The sequence below is a fragment of the Schistocerca piceifrons genome, chromosome 5, assembly GCF_021461385.2.
Source record: "Schistocerca piceifrons isolate TAMUIC-IGC-003096 chromosome 5, iqSchPice1.1, whole genome shotgun sequence".
Lineage (NCBI taxonomy): Eukaryota > Metazoa > Arthropoda > Insecta > Orthoptera > Acrididae > Schistocerca > Schistocerca piceifrons.
This window is the reverse complement of record NC_060142.1, coordinates 272,163,892-272,191,715: the sequence shown is the minus strand read 5'-3', so window position 1 is coordinate 272,191,715 and position 27,824 is coordinate 272,163,892. Positions and strand designations below refer to the sequence as shown.

General features: G+C 41.5%; 1 protein-coding gene across 1 annotated transcript in view; it reads right to left on the bottom strand.

Moving 5' to 3' along the window:
* Positions 1–21,842, bottom strand: part of LOC124798936 (SLIT-ROBO Rho GTPase-activating protein 1-like) — a 659,943-nt gene extending 638,101 nt beyond the window's left edge. The window contains exon 1 of the mRNA XM_047262471.1: positions 21,630–21,842. Coding sequence (XP_047118427.1) covers positions 21,630–21,717 — 88 coding nt within the window. The 5' untranslated portion in view covers positions 21,718–21,842. The remainder of the gene's footprint in view (positions 1–21,629) is intronic.
* Between the last annotated feature and the right edge of the window lie 5,982 nt (positions 21,843–27,824).

The window sequence follows — 27,824 nt, the reverse complement described above, 5'->3', positions numbered from 1 at the left end:
CACGTAACACTGTCTTTTCATTTGTAGATCCTGAAGAAAGCCACTGAATACGTGGCCCAAACGTCGGCTTTATCCATTTCGTGGCAGTTATTCTACAACGTAACGCGGCTCTACACCCAGAAAACTTTTATTACCTGGTTCCGGCCGCGGAAACCTTTACGCGCTTAATCTTTATATAGATCAATTACCGCACCTTGCTGTATTGGCAAGAGAGTACGGAATCAACGACACACACAGCAGATACGTAATTATCTTCAGTTTTTCCTCTGATCTGTATAGATGCGGCCACGGATAAAAATTTTTGCGTTTGCAACTATAGCGAAACAGGTAAGTTAAAAAAATAGGAAAAAATCACTAAGTGATGACAGTTGAGCATAGAAAGGAGCGATGTTTTCATTTCGCCAAATGGCTGTGAAATTTCGTGCGGTTGCTTTATGTGATAGTAGCGGCCTAACTAGTTTTCCACGAATTTTTGTTGTTAGCTTCATGTACTGAGTTAAAAATAAAACACGTTTCAGTGCTAAGCAACGTACATGTTATTGCGGTCTTCAGTCTGAAACATGGTCTGATACATCTCTCCATCATGTTCAAGTCTTTTAATCTGTACATAACTACTGTAGCCGGTTTACCGTAGAAGAGCCTTGGTCTTCCTGCACAAGTTTTAATCCCCACACTTCTCTAACTAGATGTTGGTTCCTTAGGATGCATCTTATCCAAGCCGTCCCTTATTTTTGTCAAGTCGTGCCATAAAATTCTTTTCTCTCCTATCTGATTCATTACCTCTTCATTAGCGAGCCAATCTTAAAATCTAACCTTCAGTATTCTTGTATAACACCATAGTTCAAAAGCTTTTACATTCTCTTCTTAACTGCACTATGTTTGCATCTCATTCTGGTAATCGGCACTTGATGTAGCAGAACAGTATGACAACGACGAACAGAACAGTGTGATCGAGCTAGTCCTCTGTTTGGTTGTTGCTATTGCAGCTGTATTGTACGCAGCAATACTCTTTTCTCACTACGTTGAACACGGAAGTCAACGTTGCGTTACGCATTCCTCTGTGTTTGTTGTGACGTCACTGAATCTGTTTCCCTCGTCCTGCCGGCGTCCGGACGTATTTGGTCAAGTCAGACCAAGTTTAGTCAGACTCAATGACAGTACATATGTAGGCTTGCCGTCCGACAAACGCTTGTTTGGACTTGTCTAGCGTCCGTGCCATACGATCAGATGTAGCCGTCAGTAGAGTTGTCGGGTATGGTAGCTCGTCAGTCGTGCTGTGAGCTTTCGAGCGTAAACTTCGTGAGCCAGCGCTTAACAACGGTGTCACTGAAGAGCGTGACTTGATTGTGGGGTTCTTGGAACTCTATAAAGACCTCTCAAGTTTGTGGGACCTATCAGGCAAGCAGTATTGCAATAAGGGCGCACGGGATCATGTACTTGAGAAACTAGCAGCAAAAATGAAGACAACAAAACTCTACGATAATAACGCAAAAACACTAAAGAAATTAGAGAATATGAAGGCTGCATACAAGAGAGCAGAGAAACGTATATAAAATGAGCTGTGAGTAATACTGAAGTTCATTAGCATAAATAATATTTACATGTTTCAGGAATTATTTCTAAAAGTACTGTACATGAAAAAAATTGCAGCTCTGTATTTTAGACTTGAGTAATTGAGAACCTTATTGGGGCAGTCAGTCTTTCTTCAGAGCTACCTGCTTCTCCAATGACAGTGATTTGCTTCACAGTCAACAGAGTCACCAAGGGTAACAAAGTAATTAAAATGTTATAATCCGTCTTCAGATAATCGCTAACGCTGAGCTTCGCTTATTTGCACATCTTCTAAAAGGCGCATTTAACGCGCAGCCGGGCTCCGCTTCACAAAGGTCGCCGAGATTCCCGCCAGGTGAATACTAAAACCGTCTTCTCACGGGACGCGAAAATGCACATGGACTAGGACCTGGTGAAACCACAGCGTTGGATTCCATTTTCTAGGACCTGGTGAAATCACAGCGTGGGATTCCATTTTCTATCACACTGCGGACCGTGAAATACAGAATCTGGCTCGTCAGGTTTTTCTCGTGCAGAGGAATGTGACCCATAAGATTTGACATCGTTGTACGTCACAAGCAGAACATAGCCGCCGCCATATTGCATTGGCGTTAAACATCGTATTTGATGGGTTTTCTTTCTCGTAGAGTTTGTGGCATGAATATATGCTGTTTCAAAGAGTCAACAAACTAAGGATCTCTCGAAAACGTGTCGTTGAAGCTACGATTTCACATAATAAAATGAAAGTAAACTACATACAGGTAGGTAAAGGCTTCGTATAATTGATATTTTTAGTTGGAAAGTATAACGTTTCAATGCTATGGCACAATGATAATCTCTCAAAAGCGCTTCTTTTTGGTACAATTCGCCTATTAAATATCAAGTAATGACATTTGTAGATACAGTCTTTACGCAGTCTATGCCATACCTCCTTCCAAGTTGTTTCTGGGTCTTCTTACTCATTTAATAAAAGTATTAGCTCTGAAGTCGATGTTATTTATCATGAACAATGTATTTGCTGCAATTCTTGTTGCAAAGGCCAACGTCTGGAATGTTTCCGCCGTGGCCAGAAACCTTAAAGTAACTGTGAGAGATTAGATTAGTTTTTCGTTCCATAGATCCGTGCTGAAGAGATCCTCGTGGATGTGGAACATGCCTAAAGGTAAACATGAGTTACACACTGGAAGTTTTTGCTATTACGCAGCCGCGCGTCTTGAGGGGCCATGTCGTGGATTGCGCGGCCCCTCCCGCAGGAGGTTCGAGTCCTCCCTCGGGCATGGGTGTGTGTGTTGTTCTTAGCATAAGTTACTTTAAGCTGTGTGTAAGCCTAGGGACCGATGGCCTCAGAACTTTGGTTCTTTAAGAATTCACACAAATTTGGAAATTTTTTGCTATTACATAACTCTCTGTAAAATATACGTATATACCCGTCTCAGGGTTGACAGACTGGCTCACGCATGAATCTTGTTGGTAAATATCTTTTTCAATGATGGTGAGCAGCCTCTACAAAATCTCTTCTCCCATTCAAATGAATTTACGAAACGAATCTTGATCTTGAAATACGATGGTCACTCCAAAAGAAATGCACACTATTTTTGTAAAAATACAGTTTTCATTCTGCATGTGTGAAAGTTTTACAGTGTGTAGAGACATCCTTCCCGCTTGTTTTCAAACTTAGTTCAACCTGTTCCCGTGAGTGGCGCCATCACAGCATGTCTTCAAGATGGCTGCTACACTTGATGTTCGTCAAGAAGCAACGTGCTGTCATACAATTCCTGTGCTGTGAAAACGAGACAGTGGGAAACATCCATAAGAGGTTGAAAAATGTGTATGGAGATGCTGCTGTCGATCGCAGTACAGTTAGTCGTGGACAAGCAGGTTACGTGATGAGATCACCACGAAAAGCGAAGCAAATATAGTGTACCATTCCCTGCAAGCCATCCAGATTTTCTCTTAAAGAATGATAAAGCAGTTCTTAGATGTAAGATTTATTTTATTTAACAATTTTAAAATCTGGCCACAGGCCTACAAAGTGCAATTTCCATTCATAAGTGGATAACTTTAAAATTGAAGGTAATATCTTCTGGGTTCACAGAATGAGATTTTCACTCTGCAGCGGAGTGTGCGCTGATATGAAACTTCCTGGCAGATTAAAACTGTGTGCCTGACCGAGACTCGAACTCGGGACCTTTGCCTTTCGCGGGCAAGTGCTCTACCAACTGAGCTACCGAAGCACGACTCACGCCCGGTACTCACAGCTTTACTTCTGCCAGTATCTCGTCTCCTACCTTCCAAACTTTACAGAAGTTCTCCTGCGAACCTTGCAGAACTAGCACTCCTGAAAGAAAGGATATAGCGGAGACATGGCTTAGCCACAGCCTGGGGGATGTTTCCAGAATGAGATTTTCACTCTGCAGCGGAGTGTGCGCTGATATGAAACTTCCTGGCAGATTAAAACTGTGTGCCCGACCGAGGGTTCGCAGGAGAACTTCTGTAAAGTTTGGAAGGTAGGAGACGAGATACTGGCAGAAGTAAAGCTGTGAGTACCGGGCGTGAGTCGTGCTTCGGTAGCTCAGTTGGTAGAGCACTTGCCCGCGAAAGGCAAAGGTCCCGAGTTCGAGTCTCGGTCGGGCACACAGTTTTAATCTGCCAGGAAGTTTCATCTTCTGGGTTGTTACGCCGCATCATATTTCTTCTACGTGGTCGATGTTCCGATACCTCTGCTGGGATCTTCTTCTGGATCCTGTGGTGTCCACAGCTGACTGTACCGTAGTCCAGGCGTTGTTCACTGAACACTGTCAAAGGCCTGTGTCGCCTTGTCTTATGAAGGAGGAGTTTTCCCTCTCTTATGCTGGAGAAGTGGACTTTAGTGGGTAAGATTGGTGGGCCATCGTCATTGGATAGTAAGAGTAGTTTCCTGTGATAATGCTGAAGAAGTGGGGTTACTGGCTAAAATTCTTGTGCCTATCATTGGTGCCCATCGTCTTTGGATGGAATCGGATCTTCCCAGACTTATGCTGAAGGAGAGTTATTGGTCAAAATTCTTTCTGCTATTAAAGGTGGGCCACCGTCATTTGGCAGATCAAGGGATTGGGAATTTTTATCAAAAATACAATCATCCGCAGTTCTCGCACGCCACAGCCGCATATTCACTTTCTTGGTGGAAGGAAGCCACGAAACCAGAAGCTTACTCGTCACACAAACGAGCGATAAACCGCTGGCGATATCGCTTCCAACTGAGTACTCGCTTCGTCACCGCCACACACCAACGATTTACCAACCAATTCAATAGCAACCACTATTTCGAACGTGTCTGTGTCTTCAAGTTCTGCTATGCTGCTACGGAAGATTAAGTGGTATGTTCGGACGCAATGTTAGTTTATCTCCGTTTATAAACAAAAATTAGGAATTTACTAAAACCGTTCTAGAATGGTTTTCAGGGGAAATGTAAGTTATGTCAGACAACCAAGCGTGTTGTGTACACGTTCCCAGTTTATTGATCGAAAATACATTTTAAAATCTCCTAATCAATTTCAGTTTTATTAGTCTTGCCGCTCAACTACAATGGCTTTGCAATTTCGACTGTCTACAGAAATTTTATTAATAACAGCAATGCTGATTTCCATGGTTCTTGTTGTAGACTGTGTGAGGGAGCATTAACTTAATTATACGGGCCGGCCGGAGTGGCCGAGCGGTTCTAGGCGCTACAGTCTGGAACCGCACGACCGCTACCGTCGCAGGTTCGAATCCTGCCTCGGGCATGGATGTGTGTGATGTCCTTAGATTAGTTAGGCTTAAGTAGTTCTAAGTTCTAGGGGACTGATGACCTGAGAAGTTAAGTCCCATAGTGCTCAGAGCCATTTTTTTTCAATTATACGAAACGACAGGGGACTGAAGTATAGAGGTAGAATTGGTACGTCCAATACATTCAAATTAAAATGCCCACTTTCAATAAACTCAATCTGTTTAGAAGTTGAACTCTCTAATAATGCATTTAGTTGCTTCAGAAATACCACAAACTACCAGCTGGAGTACTGGCTGTGCGAGTGATTTGGGGAAGCAGCGCTCTGTGAACTGTAGGTGTAGATAGACCTCGAGCTGTGGCACTTCATTCTTCCCACTTGGGGTCGGAGTAGGAGGACGCCGACTCGCAAAACGTTTTACCTGGGCCAGGCGACGGTCTGTCGGGAAGGTGGTCTGGTGGCTGAAAGTGGGTGGAGGAAGCCATTTGAGAGAGACTGCTGTAATCTGAGCAAACGGCAGGAAGGTCATAAAACTATAAGCATTCCCATGTTAGAAGCTGGGACGATACGATCAGAACGGCTGGTGCACGGGTTTAGCGGAGGTAGGTTCTTTTAGCGAGTGGAAAAAAGCCTATATTTTACAAGCACGACTGTATGGGAAGCTTAACAGCCTTCTTTCAGAAATTGGAAATGGTCAGCCTGGAAAATTAGATCTCTTGATAAATTAGGGACTGTGGTCCTGTCTATGTAGACGTTTTTTGGCGAAACATGGCCATGCTTACTGTGAGAACGACGTCTCCCCAGTTTAAAATCCTCTTTTTTTCAGGCAAGAGAGGTTTTGAGCCTCCGGATATGCAAAGCACGCCGTCCGGTGTGGCTCAGCGGTTCTAGACGCTTCAGTCTGGAACCGTGCGACCGCTACGGTCGCACGTTCGAATCCTGCCTCGGGCATGGATGTGTGTGAAGTCCTTAGGTTAGTTAGGTTCAAGTAGTTCTAAATTCTAGGGGACCGACGACATGAGATGTTAAGTCCCATAGTGCTCAGAGCCATTTGCACCATATGCAAAGCAGAGGCTTTCTCCCCCAGCTTGGGAAACCCACTGCTGTGTCTGGATTGGCTATCAGGCCAGCAGAACAATCAAGAGGGGAGATTCAATGAGTGGGAGAGAGTTTCACTGGTTTGCACTACATGGAGGTGATTTTTTCTGGTAATTCGGCTCCTGTTCGAGGCTTGGTGGAAAGTGATTGTGATTCTTTGCCTTCTTCGTCTTCTGGTCCTCCCCTGGCGGAGAACTTCAGGCCTTTTCCTAGTGGGTGAGACCTTGTCGTATGCAAGTTGTGGCAGACTAAGAGCCAGTGGCAGTTTCCAACTTTACCGACAGTGGAACTGCGTATCGTCTCAGACATATCGTGCGCCACGAGGGTGAACTTAGTCGTCCTGAGTCGGCCATCTGATGTTTGACAATTCCAGCACACGCCGTCGTGCCTGTGACTCAAATTGGTTTTGGCCAGACCAACGAACGGGTGCACTTCACAATGAAATATGCTGGGATTTCAGGGCTCTGATAGCATAATTTCCTGTGTTCTAATAATAAGAACGCCAGTCCCCGTAGTTTGCAAGTTTTCATGGATGAATTAGAAGATTACAGCTGCCGCCGCGCTCGACCCCTCCCACAGCGCATGCCGTTTTCCGCTGCCGCCCGCATCAAGGTGAAAGGGTAAAGTACTGCTACACCAGCATAGGATTATTAAATGGTACTCACAGCTCCCTGTTCTCCATGGCCATAGTTTGTGGTGCAACTGGTCGTAGTTGATTCCATTTGAATAGAATTTGGCATCACAGTGGATTCACGTAAACAAAGTCTAATTGCGTTGTAAAAGGGATTAATTCTGGGGAGAACTTGTATATTTCCCACCCAAATTAACGCTTTAGCAATCAAGCACCATTCCTTTCTTGATTTATGTTTGCTATTTATTTATCAGTTCGATTGTAGTTATTCTTTTAAACTTACATATGCCACTGTTCTCATTCATACTATTTCAGTCGTTCACTGTTTTATTGTGGTGATACGAGGATACACCAGCAATTCAGAATGAATTCGTCCTAAACTAGTTAATCTGATGATTAATTTGAGTTCTGAAAGGGTCCTCAGACAAAGGCAACAAAAGTGCAATGTGTAAATTCACTAACTTCATATGTAAAAATTAGGGGCGTTGCTCAAGATTTGAGGGTTGTTGAGAAGATAATAAATATTCTTCTTTATATAAAAGTAATAACATTTAGCATCACTTGGACTATATTTATGATATAGCAAGGGACCTTTTGCAAGCTCTTCATTGCAAAATCGTAAGATTATCGATGTTTTTAGATAAGTACTTCTTAATATAAGTGGCAACTCTACATTCAGTTTCACTTTTCAGAATGGTTTGTGCTCTCGGAATTAAAATAAATTCTAAGGGAAAGTCTTAACTCCAGATAACGAAACAAAACTACACACTCATGCTTAATAAACAGGCAAACAAATCGTTGGCAGGCAGCTGTACTGTCTCGCATGCCATGCAATTCAATTCAACTGATTGCTTGGGAATTATGTGTGATCAGCCATCGATCGCTACTATTTGTCGACAAACGCATGATCTGTCACTGTCTTGTTGTTGTAATCTTCATCCAGAGACTGGTTTGATGCAGCTCTCCATGCTACCCTATCCTATTCATGCTTCTCCATCTCGAAGTACCTACTGCAACCTACATCCTTCTGAATCTGCTTGGTGTATTCATCTCTTGGTCTCCCTCTACGATTTTTTGCTCCATGCTACCCTCCAATACTAAACTGGTAATCCCTTGAGGGCTCAGAACATGACCTACCAACTGATCCCTTCTTCTCGCCAAGTTGTGCCACAAATTCCCCCCCCCCTCCCCCAATTCTATTCAGTATCTCCTCATTAGTTACGTGATCTATTCATCTAATCTCCAGCATTCTTCTGTAGCACCACATTTCATAAGCTTTTATTCTGTTCTTGTCTAAACTATTTATCGTCCATGTTTCATTTCCATACATGGCTACACTCCATACAAATACTTTCAGAAACGCTTTCCTTGCCATTGCCAGTCTAAAATATCGTCTCTACTTCGACCATCATCAGTTATTTTGCTCCCCAAATAGCAAAACTCATCTACTACTTTAAGTGACTCATTTCATAATCTATTTCCCTCAACATCACTGATGTACTTCGACTACATTCCAATATTGTCGTTTTGCTTTTGTTGACGTCCATCTTATATTCTCCTCTCAAGACATTGTCCATTCCATTCAACTGTTCTTGCAGGTCCTTTGTTGGCAAACCTCAAAGTTTTTATTTCTTCTCCATGGATTTTAATTCCTACTCCAAATTTTTCTTTTGTTTCCTTTACTGCTTGTTCAATATACAGATTGAATTACATGGGGGATAGGCCACAACCCTGTCTCACTCCCTTCCCAACCACTGCACCTCCTTCATGCCCCTCGACTCTTATAACTGCCATCTGGTTCCTGTACAAGTTGTAAATGGTCTTTCGTTCCCTGTATTTGACCCCTGCCACCTTCAGAATTTGGAAGAGAGTATTCCAGTCAACACTGTTAAAAGCTTTCTCTAAGTCTACAAATGCTAGAAACGTAGGTTTGCCTTTCCTTAATCTATCTTCTAAGATAAGTCGTAAGGTCTGTATTGCCTCAAGTGTTCCAACATTTCTACGGAACCCAAAATGATCTTCCCCAAGGTCCGCTTCAACCAGTTTTACCATTCATCTGTAAAGAATTCGTGTTAGTATTTTACAGCCGAGACTGGAATTATTATATTCTTCTTGAAGTCTGAGGGTATTTCGCCTGTCTCATACAGCTTGCTCACCAGATGATTGAGTTTTGTCAGGGCTGGCTCTACCAAGGCATTCAGTAGTTCTTATGGATTGTTGTCTACTCCCGGGGCCTTGTTTCAAGTCAGGTCTTTCAGTGCTCTGTCAAACCCGTAACGCAGTATCATATCTCCCATCTCATTTTCTTCTAGGTCCTCTTCCATTTCCGTAATATTGTCCTCAAGTACATCGCCCTTGTATAGACCCTCTATATACTCCTTCCACCTTTCTGCTTTCCCTTTTTTGCTTAGAACTGGGTTTCCATCGGAGCTCTTGATATTCATGCAAGTGGTTCTCTTCTCGCCAAAGGTCTCTTTAATTTTCCTGTAGGCGATATCTATCTTACCCCTAGTGATATATGCCTCTACATCCTTACATTTGCCCTCTAGCCATCCCTGCTTAGCCATTTTGCACTTCCTGTCGATCTCATTTTTGAGACGTTTGTATTCCTTTTCGCCTGCTTCATTTACAGCATTTTTGTATTTTCTCCTTTCATCAATTAAATTCAATATCTCTTCTGTTACCCAAGGATTTCTACCAGCCCTCGTCTTTTTACTGACTTGATCCTCTGCTGCCTTCACTTTTTCATCTCTCAAAGCTACCCATTCTTCTTCTATTGTATTTCTTTTCCCCGTTCTTGTCAATCGTTCCCTAATGCTCTCTTTGAAACACTGCAGAAACTCTGGTTCTTTCAGTCTATCCATGTCTCATCACCTTAAATTCATACCTTTTTGCAGTTTCTTCAATTTTAGTCTACAGTTCATAACCAATGAATTGGGGTCATAGTCCACATCTGCCCTTGGAAGTGTCTTACAATTTAAAACCTGGTTCCTAAATCTCTGTCTTACCATTATATAAGCTATCTGATACCTTATAGTATCTCCGGGATTCTTTCATCTATACAACCTTCTTTTATGATTCTTGAACCAAGTGTTAGCTATGATTAAGTTATGCTCTGTGCAAAATTCTACCAGGCGGCTTCCTCTTTCATTCCTTATCCCCATTCCATATTCACCTACTACTTTCCCTTCTCTTCCTTTTCCTACTATCGAATTCCAGTCCACCATGACTATTAAATTTTCGTCTCCCCTCACTATCTGAATGATTTCTTTTATCTCATCATACATTTCTTCAATCTCTTCGTCATCTGCAGAGCTAGTCGGCATATAAACTTGTACTACTGTGGTAGGCGTGGTCTTCGTGTCTATATTGGCCACAATAATGCGTTCACTATGCTGTTCGTAGAAGCTTACCCGCGCTCCTACTTTTTAATTCATTATTAAACCTACTCCTGTACTTCCACGATTTGATTCTGTATTTATATCCCTGTATTCACGTGAGTCTTGTTCCTCCTGTCAACGCCATTCTCCTGAGCAGTACCTGACCGAAGATCTGAATGAAGGGCTATTTTACCTCCGGAATATTTTACCCAAAAGGACGACGTCATCATTTAACCACACAGTAAACCTGTATGCCCTCGGAAAAATTTACGGCTGTAGTTTCCCCTTGCTTTCAGCCGTTCGCAGTACGAGCACAACAAGGCCGTTTTGGTTAATGTTATAAGGCCATATCAGTCAATCGTCCAGACTGTTGCCCCTGCAACTACTGAAATAGCTGCTTCCCCTCTTCAGAAACCACATCTTTGTCTGGCCTCTCAACAGATACCCCTCCGTTGTGGCTGCACCTACGGTACGGCTATCTGTATCGTTGAGGCACGCAAACCTCTCCACCAACGGCACGGTCCGTGGTTCATAGGGGGGGGGGGGGATCTGTCACTGATCGCTCGTAATTCCCTAGCAATCTGTTGACTCGCATGCGGATGTGAGGCAATATGGTTATCTGGTAGCGATTCGTTTGCTGTTTACTATGCGTGGCTGTGTAGTTTTGTTTCGTTTCGCTTTTCCTAAGGAAGCAATGTCTTTATGTTAAATTTATACGAGAGGCATTCAATAAATAATGCAACATATTTTTTTCTGCAAGCAGATTGGTTACATTCAGGATTCCAATACAGCATATTATTCACCTCTCTTTTGGCTACAAAACCATATTTTTCAACATAATCTCCACTCAATGCGACGCCCTTACGCCACCTTACTAGGAGGACCTTTATACCCGCATGGTGCCACTGCAATGGTCGACGTCGCAGCCAACATCTTGCAGCGTCAATAACTTCCTCATCATCGATGTACTGCTTCCCGCGGAGTGCACCTTTCATTGGGACAAACAGATGGAACTCGGAAGATGTGAGATCCATACTGTAAGCTGAATGTGGAAGAAAAGTCCAACGAAGTTCTGTGAGTTCCTCTTGTGTGAGGCCTAGCATTATCATGGAGGAGAAGTTCGTATGCATTTTCGTGGCGACGAACACGCTGAAATCGTGTCTTCAATTACCTGAGGGTAGCACAATACACTTCAAAGTCGATCGCTGCGTCATGAGGCGGGACATCAAACAGAATAATCACTTCAGACCATCACCGGTTTTGAATTTGGTGTGGCGCCATTCCATGGATTGCAGTTTTATTTCCAGTTAGAAGTGATGTTCTGAAAAAAATTGTAACGACTGTCACGAACAACCTAGTAACGCACCAGCAATGATCGTCCTTCGTTGCTCCTTCTGACCTTCTGTTAGACGGCATTGGACCCAGCGGGCACATACCTCGAGTTCCCCAACTGGTAGGCGAGTGTGTCAGCACTACCAACAGAGACGTCCGGTTGTGCAGCGAAGTGTTCGATTGTGATCCGTCGACCACCTCGAATAAGAGGGTCCACACGTTCCAATACTACACAACTGAATGTCAGCTCGGCTCTCTGACTGGAGCGCACCTCCGTTATTGACACCAATTCGAAAGCTACGTATAGCACCGCCGCCTGTCAGAACTTCATGTAATTACAGGGTCTGAAGCAGGAATATTCCACGATGTCCCACAACAAATGCTGCATTTTTTCAACCGAAATTGGACGAGAAAAAAAGTGTCGCATTACTTATTGAATGCCCCACGTAGTTATTATCACAGGACGAACTATTCTGAAAAGGGAATTCTTAGCCGGACTTGCCACTAATACTAAGAAGTAATACAAATATAAAACACCGACACTCCAAAACTTTGCAGAGATTCGCAATTTGAAGCTTGTGCTTTAGACATAGAAAGTCATGGTTAATTGATTGTAGTCATCATGACATACTCGGGTCCATTTGGTAATTCTGTTTTATTCATAAAACAATTATATGTATTATTAAAAGTCTTTTAACTTCTTAACAAGGTGACGTAACATTAAGTGCACTTTTAATGTAAATGTTTGGGGCATACCTATTCCACAGCTACAGTCAAGTCTCTTCTCATTTCATAGGTCTGCCCCGATAGCTGAGTGGTTAGCCGGCACGGCAGCTCAGCGTGTTCGATCAGAGGGTTAGCTACCCTCTGCAACAAAAAATTGAGTGAGTGGAACAACGAAGAACGGGTTTCATCGGACGTCCGACCCGAAAAAATTCAATGAGCAATATAGAACAAAATGGTCAGCGCGACGGACTGTCATAACAAGGAGCCCAGGTTCGATTCCCGGCTGGATCGGAGATTTTCTCCGCTCAGGGACTGGGTGTCGTGTTGTCCTAATCATCACCATGTCATCCCAGTCGACACGCAAGTCGCTGAAGTGGCGTCAACTCAAAAGACTTGAACCAGGCGACCGGTCTACCCGACGAGAGGCCCTAGCCACACGACATTTCATTTCTCATTGCATATAATCTAGCCCTCCCTTAAACGATTTATAATATGGGTGGTCAGAAGTGCTGCTATTGACAACATTTTCATACACACACTGAAATTGCAAAATAAACTGTGCAAATACTGTAAATCTTGCAGTTACTCTACAAGACTTACGAATTGGGGACTAATAAACGGAAAGTTAATTGTAATAGCACTCTAGAAACATGTACACAACCCACTTCGGGTTATTCTGGAGCATACCTACAGTCCCCAAGCAAAACGTTTCACAACAGGTTTGATAAATGTAAATTACCATTCTTTTTTATTTTTATATATTTGTTTTGCATGTATTAGTGGAAATACGGAGAACAACTGCCAGTGCTGCAAAACATTGCGGTTCATTTTCTATACATAATTTCACGACACAGTGCGTTTGTAATACTGGCTGAAATTGCCTGGTAAATTACTTGAGTTCGGACAGGCCAACAGCCCTATCACAGGCGTATTCCACAGACATTACCGTTTTCCATATGTTTGACATTGCGTCAATCGTTGGGGGCGATCTGAAGGTTATATTACTCTTGAAATATCAAGTTTGACAAGATGGCTAGTAATTCTTTTTATTACAATTTTTGTTTCTACAAATATTCATTAGTAACCTCAGACTTTTTGCAGATGATGTAGTTATTTATAATGCAGTACTATCTGAAAAAAAAGTTGCACACATATTCAGTCAGATCCTGATAGGATTTCTAAGCGGAAACATGCTTCACGTGTTCAAAAATGTAAAACTGAGCTCTTCCCATAACGTAGTATCCTATGACTACAATATCAATGAGTGACTGTTGGAAACGGCAATTCAAACAAATACCGGGGTGTAGCACTTTGCAGCGAAATGATGTTGAATGATCACACAGGCTCAGTCGTGGGTAAAGTAGGATTTGTAGAATACTGGGGAACTGCAATCAAATCTACAAACGAGACTGCTTACAAATCATTCGTGCGACCGATTCTAGAACGCTGCTCAAGTACGTGGGACCAGTACCATATAGGAGTTCCCATTTGACGCCTCTTCGGCGACTTGCGCGCCGATGGGGATGAAATGATGATGATTAGGACAACACAACAACCAGTCCCTGAGAGGAGAAAATCTCCGAGCCAGCCGGGAATTGAACCCGGGCCTTTAGGATTGACATTCTGTTGCACTGACCACTCAGCTACCGGCGGCGGACACCAAATAGGACTAACAGGAGATACTGAACGTAAACAGAGAAAGGCTGCAGGAATGGTCACAGCGGGAGAGCGTCGCGGAGATACTGACGGAACTCAACCGGAAGACTCTTCAAGATAGGCTTAAACTATACAGGTAAAGTCTTTTAACAAAGTTTGAAGAACCAGCTCTAACGATGTCTCTAGGAATATACTACAATATCGCTCACATAGGGATCGTGAGGATAAGATTAGAATACAGAGGCATTCAATCATCGTTTCTGCTCTCCATACGTGAATGAAACGGGAAGAAACCCTAATAACTAGTACAGTGGGACGAACTCTCCGCCGTGCACCTCACAGTGGTTTGCAGAGTATAGATATAGATAGACCTATGCTGTCGCCATCGGATCTTGCAACATTATTAGATGTACATGCTTTTCACTACACTAAAAGGCACATAGTGATGTTGCGCCAAATTGTAACAAAAAGCGGCAGGGAACACCAGCATGTCTCAGGTAAAATACCACACAATTAAACTGTACAACATGTTGTGGTGCTGTCCCACAATGCATTCATCTAATAATATAGCAAGATCTGTCGAAACTGGTAACAGGAATAAAAAGAATGACAGTACTAGCGATCTTGACAAACTTGATCTTTGAAGAATAACATTATCTTTTTAGTCCTCAACTCTTTTTTCCATTCATTAGTTTTATATTTTAACTACAAGTATTCACACAATTTGTTTTGCAATCCCGATGTGTCTACAGAAATGTTGTCACTAGTAGCACTGCTGACTACAGCACCTCTTTGTTATAAATTGAAGGAAGAGTTGTATTGTATGAAATGACGAGAGACATGTAAATTAAAATGTCCGCTTCATAGTGTACCTCATTCTGTTTAGAGGTTACAAGCGTTAATAAAGCGCGTAGTTGTTCTATAAAGAACTCCACAGCATCAGGTGGTGCCCAGTGTATCATGACTATTATTATGTACTTCCCATCAATTATACTTCTACAATCCAAGCTTCAAAACGCTAATTTTGTAAAATCGGAGGGTGTATACGTTTTTATGTAAAATCGGAGGGTGTGAATGTTTTTATACCTGTATTACTTCTTAAACCTTTGGGTCCCAACAATATAAAAAATATACAATTTTAAAAATTTCACATAATTGACCTTTATTACCACAGTATGCTACGAGTACAAGAAGAAATTGGCAAGAAGTGAAGAATTAGTTGTCTTAAGTAAGTGGTTTCGTTATGGAACCACTAGGACATACAGTTTTCCACTATCCATCATTTCATGTTATATCGTTGAAAGAAAATTAGCATTTTTCGTAGTCACATTCCCGCATCTCGAAACTTCCATCAATTCGTAATTCCTAAAACAAATTACAGTCCTAAATAACAAGCAAACATGGAGCTAAAATTTAATAATTTTTGTATCAAACCTACATACTGCTTCTGAGGTTTCATTTCGAAACTAGTAATAAAAGTTGTAGTACACACTAAAATCTACCTTAGAATAACTTTAAACACACCGTACTTACTTCCTATGTCAGTGATCTCTCAATACTGCCACAGTTAAAATAAACCGCATGTCACAATCTCCTACAATCACGAAGCAGAACCTCGGCGCCGACTGTTGCTTTGAGCGCTGTTGTACAACGCACTGCATTCAGTGTATCACACTTGTCTCCGTCTTGAAACAGCACCGGTGGTTTCTTGCTAAAGGCACTGGTACTTCAAAACAAAGCTCATAAAATTGTGGTTTCAGACAGAAACTACTGGTACTCAAAATGGCAATTCCGGCCTCAGCACCGGCCGCTGCGGCCGAGCGGTTCTAGGCGTTACAGTCTGGAATCGCGCGACCGCTACGGTCGCAGGTTCGAATCCTGCCTCGGGCACGGATGTGTGTCATGTCCTTAGGTTAGTAAGGTTTAAGTAGTTCTAAGTGCAGGAGACATGCCCTCAGATGTTAAGTCTCATAGTGCTTAGAGCCATTTGAATCGGCCTTAGCTTCTCTTCTCAGAGTGGTTCTCGGACCCTGTGTAACCATAAATTCTATCGTCGAGTTCTTGCCCAATGCGGATAAAGCGAAACGAAACAACACAATTAGGCTTCATCAGTACAAAATCGAGTCGCAACCAGGCAGCCATTCGTATCTCATGCCACGACTCAGGGTTTTGCATTAGAATCGATCGCTGTGCTCTGCCCACACACAAGTGCATTCTCTGGGCACACCGCACGAGCCAACGACGGATCGCTGCGATCTGTCCTTGGTTTGTGGAGCCCTTTAGAGGCACCGGTCGGGAGGTGGGGCAGGGCAGGGCAAGCAAGGCAAGGCCTGGGAGCGCAGCTGGCAGCTGCCGGCCAGCTGTCGGGCAGATGCGCCGCTCCGGGCCCCGCCAGCGACTCGCCGGAAGTCACGTTGCAGCCTCGGCGTCCCCCAAATCCCAGCACCACACACCACAGGCGATGCGGCGCTGCCCTGCCTTCTACCCGATGCACACCTCATGGAGTGTTATCATCTTCGTGAAACTCTTCAGCGGTAAAGGGTTAAATAAACAAAGGAAACGAATACAGTAAGCAAAATTGAAATCTTTTGTGTTGTTAGGCCGCGTCATATTTCCTTCTAAAATAATCGACGTTTCGACCCCTCTTCTGGTTCGGTGTCCACTATTGCTAGAACACTTCTCACCCACTGCTTCCCTTTTCTGCCCCTACTCCTATAACTGCCCTCTGGTTTTTGTAAAAACTGAACAGAAACAGAGTACTCAAGTCAACGTTGTCAAAAGCTTTCTCTAAATCTATTAATGCTATAAATCTAGGTTTGCCTTTCCTTAACCTATATTCTATGAGAAGTCGTAGGGTCAGTATTGCCTCGAGTGTTCCTACATTTCTCTGGAATCCAAACTGAACTTCCCCAAGGTCGGCTTCAACGAGTTTTTCCATTCTTCTGTAATTGATTGGTGTTAGCATTTTGCAGCCGTAACTTATGAAACTGACAGTTCGGTAATTTTCACACCTGTCAGCACCTGTTTTCTTTAGGATTGGAATTATTATATTCGTCTTGAAGTCTGGGGTAATTTCGCCTGTCTCGTACATCTTGCTCACCAGATGGAAGAGTTTTGTCGTGGCTGGCTCTCACTAGGCTATCAGTAGCTCGAATGGAATTTTGTCTACTTCCGGGGCCTTGTTGCGACTTACGTTTTCTGGTGCTTTGTCAAATTCTTCCCGCAGTATTATATCTCCCTTCTCATCTTCCTCTGCATCCTCTTCCATTTCCATAATATTTCCCCCAAATGTATCTCCCTTGTATAGACCCTCTACGAATATATACTCATTCCACCTTTCTGCTGTCTCTTCTTTGCTTAGGCCTGGTTTTACAATTGAGCTCTTGATATTCATACAGGTGGATCTCTTTTCTGGAAAAGGTCTCTTTAATTTTCCTGTAGACAGCATCTATCTTACCCCTAGCGATATATGCTTCTACATCCTTACATTTGTCCTCTAGCCATTCCTGCTTAGCCATTTCGCACCTCCTGTCGATCTCATTTTTGAGACGTTTGTATTCCTTTTTGCCTGCTTCATTTACTGCATTTTTATATTTTCTCCTTTCATCAATTAAATTCGATATTTCTACTAGGCCTCGTCTTTTTACCTACTTGATCCTCTGCTGCCTTCGCTACTTCATCTCTCAAAGTTACCCATTCTTCTTCTCCCTGTTCTCTTCAATCGTTCCCTAATGCTCCCCCGAAACCCTCTACAACCTCTGGTACTTTCAGTTTATCCAGGTCCCATCTCTTTAAATTTATACCTTTTTGAAGTTTCTTCAGTTTTAATCTGCACTTCATAACCAATAAATTGGGGTCATAATCCACATCTGCCCCTGGAAATGACTTACAATTTAAAACCTGGTTCCTAAATCTCTGTCTAACCATTAAATACTCAATCTGAAACCTTCCAGTCTCCAGGTCTCTTCCACGTATACATCATTCTCTCATGATCCTTAAACTTAGTGTTAGCTATGGTTAAATCATGCTCTGTGTAAAATTCTACCAGGTGGCTTCATCTTTCATTCCTTTCCCCCTACCTTCATTCCTTTTCCCCTACCGATTTACCTTCTCTTTCTTTTCCTATTGTCGAATTCCAGTCCCTCATGACTATTAAATTTTCGGCTCGCTTAACTACCTGAACAATTTCTTTTATCTCATCATACAGTTCCTGAATCTCCTCCTCATCTGCGGAGATAGTTGGCAAAACTTGTACTACTGTGGTGAGCGTGGGTTTCGTGTTAGTCTTGGTTATAATAATGTATTCACTATGCTGTTCACAGTACCTTATCAGCGTTCCTATTTTTTTACTGATTATTAAACCTACTCCTGCATTATGCCCATCTGATTTTGTATTTATAACTCTGTATTCACCTGACAAGAAGTCCAGTTTCTCCTGCCACCGAACTTCACCAATTCCTATTATATCTAACTTTAAACTGCCCATTTCCCTTCTTAAATTCTGTAACCTACCTGCCCGATTACGGGATCTGACATTCCACGCTCCGATTCGTAGAACGCCAGTTTTGTTTCTCCCGATAACGATATCCTCAAGAGGTGCCATCATCATTTAACCATACGATAGAGCTGCGTGCCCTCAGTAAAATTACAACTGTAGTTTCCCCTTGCTTCCAGCCGTTCGCAGTTGCAGCACAGCAAGGCCGTTTTGGTTAATGTTGCAAAGCAAGATCAATCAGTCATCAAGACTGTTGCTCCTGCAACTACTGGAAAGGCTGCTGTCCCATTTCAGGAGCCACACATTTGTCTGACTTCTCAACAGATACCTCTCCGTTGTGGTTGCGTCTATGGTACGGCTATTTGTATCAATGAGGCACGCAAACGTCCCCACCATCGACATGATCCATGGTTCGTGGGAGGGGGGGTGATGTATTCGTCGCATATACCTCAAAATACTATTCACCTCCCCTGGCGCACGAAATGTAGAACTTCATATTTGTTGTTCAATAATAATTTGTCGGACCTCTACGCTAGAATTGTCAGTAATTTCCAAATCAAAAGACATGATTATGCCAGTTTTCAGCCATCAATTCTTGCGCCTGTGTACGAAAGGGGTAGGTCATATTACGATTAACTGGGCTTTGCAACTCGGGTACGTAATGACGCTGATGGGCTTTCAATTCACGCGTAGTCATCTATTATCACCACGATCCAGCCTAGTTTCAAACCATGCTAACAGCTGAAGCCAGCTGTGAAATTTTCTTGTCATAACCGAAGCCTAACAAATGTTGCACCATACTGCAACACTTAACATTGAGTTCGTACATATGTAAGAGTCTTGGTGTAAAAAATGTTTTAGCCAAAGTGGTTCATAATCAATGTACATAGGTCGCTAGATTCTGTTGTACACAAAAGTACTGGAATTGTTACATCGTGTTTCCGTTGTTCATCGCACACTTTTTTACAACCAAACTTGAATCCCGTGCTCCTCAAGCATTTAAAACCATTACACAATTCGAAGTGAAACAGATTCCCTACACAAAAAGTTACGGGCATACCTATTTTCGAACAACTTCAGCAAACTGGTAAAGTAATATGCCTTCATACTGCATATCATATTGTTTTCCAAGTCTCAATAAATCCTACTACAGGCAGCGTGTCGATCTTTTGATGGCATCTACATGCATATTATTGCCTGGTTCCCTGATTAAAAATCACAATCTTATACGCCATACACGACACAAAAAAATCGAGCCTTTCATCTATTCCTTATCTGCACTGTATCTGCTTACTTTCACTGGCCACCAACAACGACATTTACTACTAGACATGCTACTACAATCATCGCTTTCAAAATTGTGTGACGGCTGCACTTTAATCGATGTTCTCTCTAATCAGTTTTAAAGTTTGGTGTTCCAATTTTAGAAAATACTTCTATGTCGACAACAGCTCAGACGCAATCTATAAAGCATCTTGTGATGTCACTTACCGCAGGTGATCTGATTAGCAGGTCAAGTGCAAATACGTAGCAAAAGTTCTTTGACTAGAATACGAAACATGTGGAATAAATAGCACGTCATATCCTGCGAACCAATTCCATGTAAGTAATCAAAACTTTGTGGGTTCGTAACTGTTGCTCATCAAAATACATTCTAACGACTGGAAATCAAAGATCAGACAAAGATACATACGGACAAAAAGCATAAAGAACATCGTAAATTAAAGACTCAAAACGTAAGTGCAGTAATACCACTGTGGATACACACAAGAAAAATACTGATTGTATTGAAACGTAGCGATTACAGATTGTTTTAGAATCTTTTGGCCTTCGTATCTCTACTATTTAACCAGGTGGTTATAGGTATGCAGAGACAAAAAGAACATACAATAAAATACTATCTGCTTCATTCGTGCCAGCAGTGAAGTACGTCTTCATTGTTTCACAATTAATTGTTGCGTTCGGATACCTTTCTTACGCTAGATTTAATGTCGCAGCTTCACTGTGTATGACCCACATTCAAATGTCCGAATATACATGCAAGACTTAAGTATGAGTGACGCCGCAACACACAAAGCGAAGAAGACTGGAGGGTGTCATAACACTGCGTAAATAAATTCATATGCACAAATTACGGATCGTAACACGCTACATTTCATTTTATTGACAAAACAAATGCTTACAAGCCTGGTCTTACACTTTATCGTACAAGGTTAAGCATGTGCTAATCTGAGATATAAACGCCAAAGGGAGTGTTTTTAATAAAAACGATTTATCTATTTGTCTTTTACTCTCTAAAAGCTTCCAAATCTGGGGTCTTACGTGTTTTGTTTACCCTTATCTTTTCAGTTAGTATTAACGTAAAAAAAAGTCAAGCAAAGGGCTAGGGCGACCTAGATTTAGTCTTAAATGCGTAATACAAACAATGGTATACGGAATACGCATAACTCAATGCCTGCGATGCATCGTTTTCCCAAAGTAGACGTCTTTTGGTTGTTTTCGATGTGCTTCGTATGATGTGAAAGCAATTTTTCAAATGCATTTGCTTATCTTAGATGTCTCACAAATGGATGAAACTTCCTACTTTCTGTCACGGATGGGTCCAGTACGTAACACCCAAACAGTAAGCAATTATCAACAATTAACCATAATTTACCGTAAGACGTACGTTATTTATGACTGGAGCTGAAACTGCAAACTTAAGGAATGTATCATTACGTTGAAAGTAACTCACTTTTAAGATTTGTTTCAATCGCTTCCTGGAGCTTAATGTATGCTTCTTTTTCGTTCAACGACGTCTCCGAAAGTTATACACAACTACCAGTTTTTCTGCCGTAGACGCAAGCGACCAGCAAAAATTTACTCATTTTGAACAGGTTATTGCTGTTTTTAAGCACAAATTCAGAAATGCGGGCATACTGCACCTCTCAGATAGTTACAAACAGAGCAGACTTCGCATCGCGCACGGCAAAACACACTATACTACAAGCAGAATTTTTATTTTTTACTATACTCACTATTAAGGACCAGCAACTTGCGAGTGGATCCCAGTCTTCTGATCGGAGACTTCACAGCACTTCCATCACGGTCATCAAGTTCATCCATTGTGTGTGATTTGCGCTTTTAATTGAGCCGATTACCGAACCGTTTCGTGTCTCACGATACGGATAATATTTCTGCGTGCCGGTGTCTCCACATTCCCGTCGTTCACACTCCCTCCGCACAGCACCTAACGCTTGCGCTTTGTGTACTGCGCGCTTAGCAACGGAACAGCAGCAGCTTCGCGCACGCCTGCGCACTGGTGCCAAAATTCTTGTTGGTAGCGACGGTCGCCGCCAGATGGGAACCTTAACTCGTGTATCGGCTCGCTAGATAGCAGCATTAGCCAACATACGAAAACCTAAAGATTAGGAACACGTATCAGTGAAAGCAAATTGGTGCAATGTTAGGCAGGTGCAACGATGAAGATGTGGGGTGTCGGCAGACGTGTGAGCAAACGGAAAACTGTGATTTTACAGCGGTTTTTATTTTCTGTAACGGACATAATATTTCATAATAAACACCTACGAGGCTGTGTCTTGTAATAAAAATATGAAACAGAGCTATCTTCGGACCACTATCCAGACTGGCAAAAGCTATTTCTCTTGCTAATATAATAGTCCGCAACATCAAATCTACATCCTCACTCTGTAAACCACTTTGAAGTGCATGGCAGAGGGAACTTTCATTGTAACAATTACCAGGGCCTCTTCCGCTGTCATTCACATTTACAGAGCGTGAAGAATGATTGTATAAACGCATAAGTGTACACTGATTAATATTGCCTTCATGATCCCTGCGGGAGCGATACGTTGATGGTTTAGAATTTCCGAGATTCATATTGTGAAGCTGGTTCTTGAAATTTTGTAATAGGCTTTCTCGGGATAGTCTGCATCTGTCTTCAGGAGTATACCAAGTTCTCTTTCTTCAGAATCGCCGCGATTCTCTCCCACGGGTCAGACAAACACGCGACCATTCGTGCTGCCCTTCTCTCTATACATTCAATGTCCCTTAGTCAGACCTACTTGATACAGTTCCTACAAACTTGAGAAATACTCCAGGATGGGTTGCATGAGTGATTTGCAAGCAATCTATATTATAACTTGCTTACATTTCTCAAGTATTCTACCAGTGAACTGCAGTCTGTCACGTACTTTACCCAAGCGCGAACCCATTGATCATTCCGCATCATACTTCTACAATGTATACAACCAAATACTTGTACGAGTTAACCGATTCCAATTGCAGTGCATTGGTACTGTAATCAGTACAAACTACGTTTTTCCGTTTTGTGAAGCGCACGATTTTACATTTCTGAACGTTTAAAGGAAGCTGCCAACCTTTCCACCACTTTGAAATCTGATCAAGATCTGACTGAATATTTGTACAGCTATTTTCTGACAGTATTTTATTATAGATAACTGCATCATCTGCGAACAGTCCTAGGTTACTATTAATATTGTCTGCAAGATCATTAATAAACAACATGTACAACAGTAGTAGGAGTAATGAAGGAGTAAGACTAATAATGAGGAAAGCTGTTAGGGTTTTATGAACAGTATAGTGATGGCATTATCGTTACGGACATGGATACAAAGTCAAGATCTGCCACATTACAGTAGTACAAGAATACTCTATAGGTATGTGCTCACTAGATCCTCAAATGATGAAGAGATTAAAAGGACCGTTGTGTGTGGTGTGAAATAAGAAATGACAGAGTTCTGTAAAAGAGACGAATCATGAAAGAAGATTGTATGTGTGGAAGAGACAAGGAAATATCAGAAAATTTCAAACAGGCTATGTAAGATTTCGAAACCGGAGTTTGAACTACAAACCATTTGCTGGGCCAGTTGAGGAGATTAAAACTGAAGAAATTGGAGGAAGGTAGGAAATTAAGGAGATGGGACCGAGATAAATTGAAAGAACGAAAAACTGAGAGTTTCAAAAGGAGAATTAGGCAACAACTGATTGAACCATGGGACAGGAATACAATAAATGGTGAATAGTATGGTGTTTCATTTTTATATATTGAAACATTGAAGCCATTTTTTCCACCTGAGTGATGTCATGTAAGTTGAAATGATTTGGTGCTAATAATTACATTGTATTGTGAGTTGCTGTATTGAAATCTTGTGTTTTTCTTTGTCTGTTGCATGTCGAGACAACGAGTTGATGATTTCCCAATGCAGCGAGCAGCAGTGCAAGTCATTTTACGAGGACAGCTGATGATCAATGACAGGAAGAATTACTGGGAAACACTGTCAAATATACAGCAATATTATTCTATCATGAAAAAATTTAATTTTGTATAACTTATGAATCAGCTCTCATAAAGAGTGTCTATGTCACTTAGGTGAGCGGTAAAAATGTGTAAAATGCACATGGTTTTGTATACGTCATTCGTAGATGTATTCAGTTGCAACTTATTCCAAATGAAATTAAATGCTGTACTCGACAGAAATATTTTTCAGACAGCACATAATTCGTCAGCACAAGTCTTTGAGGTGAACAGACTGCCCTTCAGGAATAACTCTTCTTTTGTGATTCATATTTACCAGCAGCAGAGATCAATAACATTTGGAATTGTACTAGTAAACATTACGAAAACTAGTGAGTGAGGTTATCTTTTGGAGTTAGTATTCAGAAGTTAAGTTGCATACAAGCTATCTTCTTTGCTGTAGATAGAGTGGAGACAGAAATATTACTTTTATTTGAGAGAGTTATCACAGAATCAATGAAATTTATTGCAATCATAAATAATTTGTGAGTACATTGTGAATAATAAGTAAAATTAACTTCTCTGGAGTGCATTGTTATCAACTTGGCATAAGGTTGTGTGATTGTTTTCTCATTTTTTGGCAAAATCTGACTTGAACACTGACAGAAAATTGAGAATCTAGATTCTGGTCTCTTCTCATTCAGAAAAAGTATCTGCAAGTGAATCAGATTCATTATAATAATCTGCAGGAGAGAAATATAACAGACTAAATCTTTTACAGTATTACGAAAAGGAAAGTTGCTATTCACTATGTAGCGGAGATACTGAGTCGTAACAGGAATAGGAGGCACAACACAAACACTGTCACAAATAAAGCTTTCGGCCATTAAGGCCTTGGTCAGCAACACATACACACACACACACACAATGCACTGCGGCTGCTGCTCGCAGTGTGGTTTCAATTGCCTCAGACTGCGGTCATGAGTGAGAGTTGCGTTTGCGTATGGTGTGTCGTGTGTGTGTGTGTGTGTGTGTGTGTGTGTGTGTTTTGTATGTTGTATGTGTCTACGTCTGCCGGCCGGTGTGGCCAAGGGGTTAAAGGCGCTACAGTCTGGAACCGCGCGACCGCTACGGTCGCAGGTTCGAATCCTGCATGGATGTGTGTGATGTCCTTAGGTTAGTTAGGTTTAAGTAGTTCTAAGTTCTAGGGGACTGATGACCTTAGAAGTTAAGTCCCATAGTGCTCAGAGCCATTTGAACCATTTGTGTCTACGTCTATTGGTGACGAAGGCCTTAATGGCCGAAAGCTTTATTTATTTGTGACAGTCTTTTTTGTTGTGCCTATCGGCAATTCAGTATCTCCGTTATATGGTGAGTAGCAGCTTTCCTTTTCATAATATTGTTACATTCCCTCCTAGATTTTCCATTGTTAGAATAAATATTTTGGATGTGTTGCTCTTTGTGAGGGACTGTTAACCAACAATGAACTAACTGAAAGAGACAGTGTAAAGCTTTATCCTACAGACCTGCACATCTCAAGAATTACAATTCATCAGGCGCCACCACAGCGAGCAGCAGAGAATCAAACAGGCGAAAAGATAAGGCAAAGCACAAATCCTTCGATAACACAGAAGACATTGAATTTAATTAATATAAGTATAAAATATAATAATGTGGAAAATGAAGCATACAAAAAGAAATTTGAAAGCATCTAAAAAATCATATCAGCGGGATGTTCAAAATATCTAAGCAAGAATTGTTAGAGGTCATATATAATGCAGTAAAAGGATGTAAGAATATGGGACAATGACTGTGCCTATAGGAGACTTAATGCGGACTCTGGAGAAAAGAAAAGCAGCTTTATGAGTATCAAGAATGCAGATGACAAGCCAATACTAAGCAAAGAAGGGAAAGGTGAAAGGAATATGTTGAAGGATAATCTGAGGGTAAATAACTTGAATACACTTTGATGGAAAGGGAAGAAGAAGTAAATATAGATCAGACAGGAGATATGATATTGCAAAAAGAATTAGACAGCACACTGAAAGACCCGCGTCAAAAGAAGGCCCTGAAGTAAACAAAACTGCCTTAGATTTATTCAGATCCTTGGGAGAGCCATCCATGACAAAAATATTCCTGCTGGTATGCATGATATCTGAGATAGGAGAAACACTCTCAGACTATAAGAAAAAGTCATAATCCCAATTTCAATAAGGCAGATGCTGTCAAGTGAATACTGCCGAACCATTAGTTTAAAACGTCATGGCTGTAAAATATTGAGATGAATTGTTTGTATAATAACAGAAAGGTTGACAGAAGCCAAACTCGAGGAAGATCAGTTTGGGTTCCAAAGAAATGTGAGAACATACAAAGCAAATCTCACTTTAAGTAGGATACTCTCTTTGGAATTATGAAACTACTAGAGATTATTTATTATTAATAATAATTGCTATTATTATTATCATAGGGCACAACGAAACATTTACATGTACACACACAATGAATTTACGTGTTAATATCTAAATCTAACAATTATATTGAGCCACTCGATGTCACTTCACACAAGCGTTTCAGACCACCTTTAAAGGTGTGGAATGGAATGTTCTCTACAATGCATCTTATTGTTTGTTACTCTGCACCACAGCCACACGCAGTACCTTCATAACAACTCCTTCAAGATGTGGTCACATCTCTCTTGTTCCATTTGGATGTGGCCAAGTCTCAACCTTTCACGATGGGTATCTCGGCAACTTCCCTCACAGAGTTTTGAAATTAGGTGGATGTTCATTCTAGCGTTGTTTCCACTATTCAGTGATATCAAAAACGTCTGGCACTTAAAGTGGCTTGGGTGCCTTCAGGCATATAGCTAATGAATATTCGAAAGTTGTGCTTGGAAATGAATTCTTATGCAACTTTAGAGTCTTAAGACGTTGTACCTTGTTACCTTTCTCTCCGAGATCTGGAGGAACGTTTTTGGATAAAATAGGTAACCACTGAGTGGGAGTGGATCTGACACTGCCAATAATGATTCACCAATAACGTAACGAGGAAAATTTGTGTCTATAACAGAATAAATTACGGAAAATAAACTCCAAGTAATGTTAATGGTTTAAAATCTTCCAGTGATATAATTGTTGAACATGGTAATATCACAACGCAAACTATTAAAGGATATAGAAAACATATACTCTTGTCGCAGCAAAAAATTCGTAATCACATGGGGAAACTTCAGAATCTAATTAACACTTCGCCGTCCGCACGCCTCGTACAAATTTATTCGCTTGGTGCCGGCAGCGCTAATTCGTATTACTTGGCTTGTCGCCGGCCGCTTGTCACCTTTCCGTTGATGACAAGCTTCAAACACGTTGACTTTTGAGAGTTTTAATTTTCCGGAAATCCTCCATTTTGCCGTATCGTTCCACAAACTCGAATTTTCTTTTCAAATAACTTCTCTGCAAGTTCTACACTGTTATAATAATTATCCATGCAGAGATGATGCCACTTTCCATAAGAAGGTGTCAATAATTCCATCACTGTTTTTGCTAAAGGCTGTTAAGTACCGGAATATATCTTGAATGAGGAAATGATCCCTTACTCGAATCACACAGCATCTGAATGAGTATGCCGTATTTCGTAATTTTCGACGGATGGTAAACTTTAAAATTTAACCGTCCATGCCATGGTACCATTCCTTCATCAATTGAAACTTTTTGGAAAAATAATCAATTACGAATTGCACTTTGACAAGCTGGTCAGCATTATCCAGTTTATTGTTGCTGTCGGAAAAATGTAAAAATGATAATATATTCAAATAGATCGTTCCCAATATATAATTCTACGATATACTCGACGCTCTGTGTATCTTTGGGAAATATGTTTGCACCCGGGGATCCTTCAAATTTATCATTGGTCCTCGGTAAATCAAAGTCTGAGCACTGGGCACTGTTTTATTCGT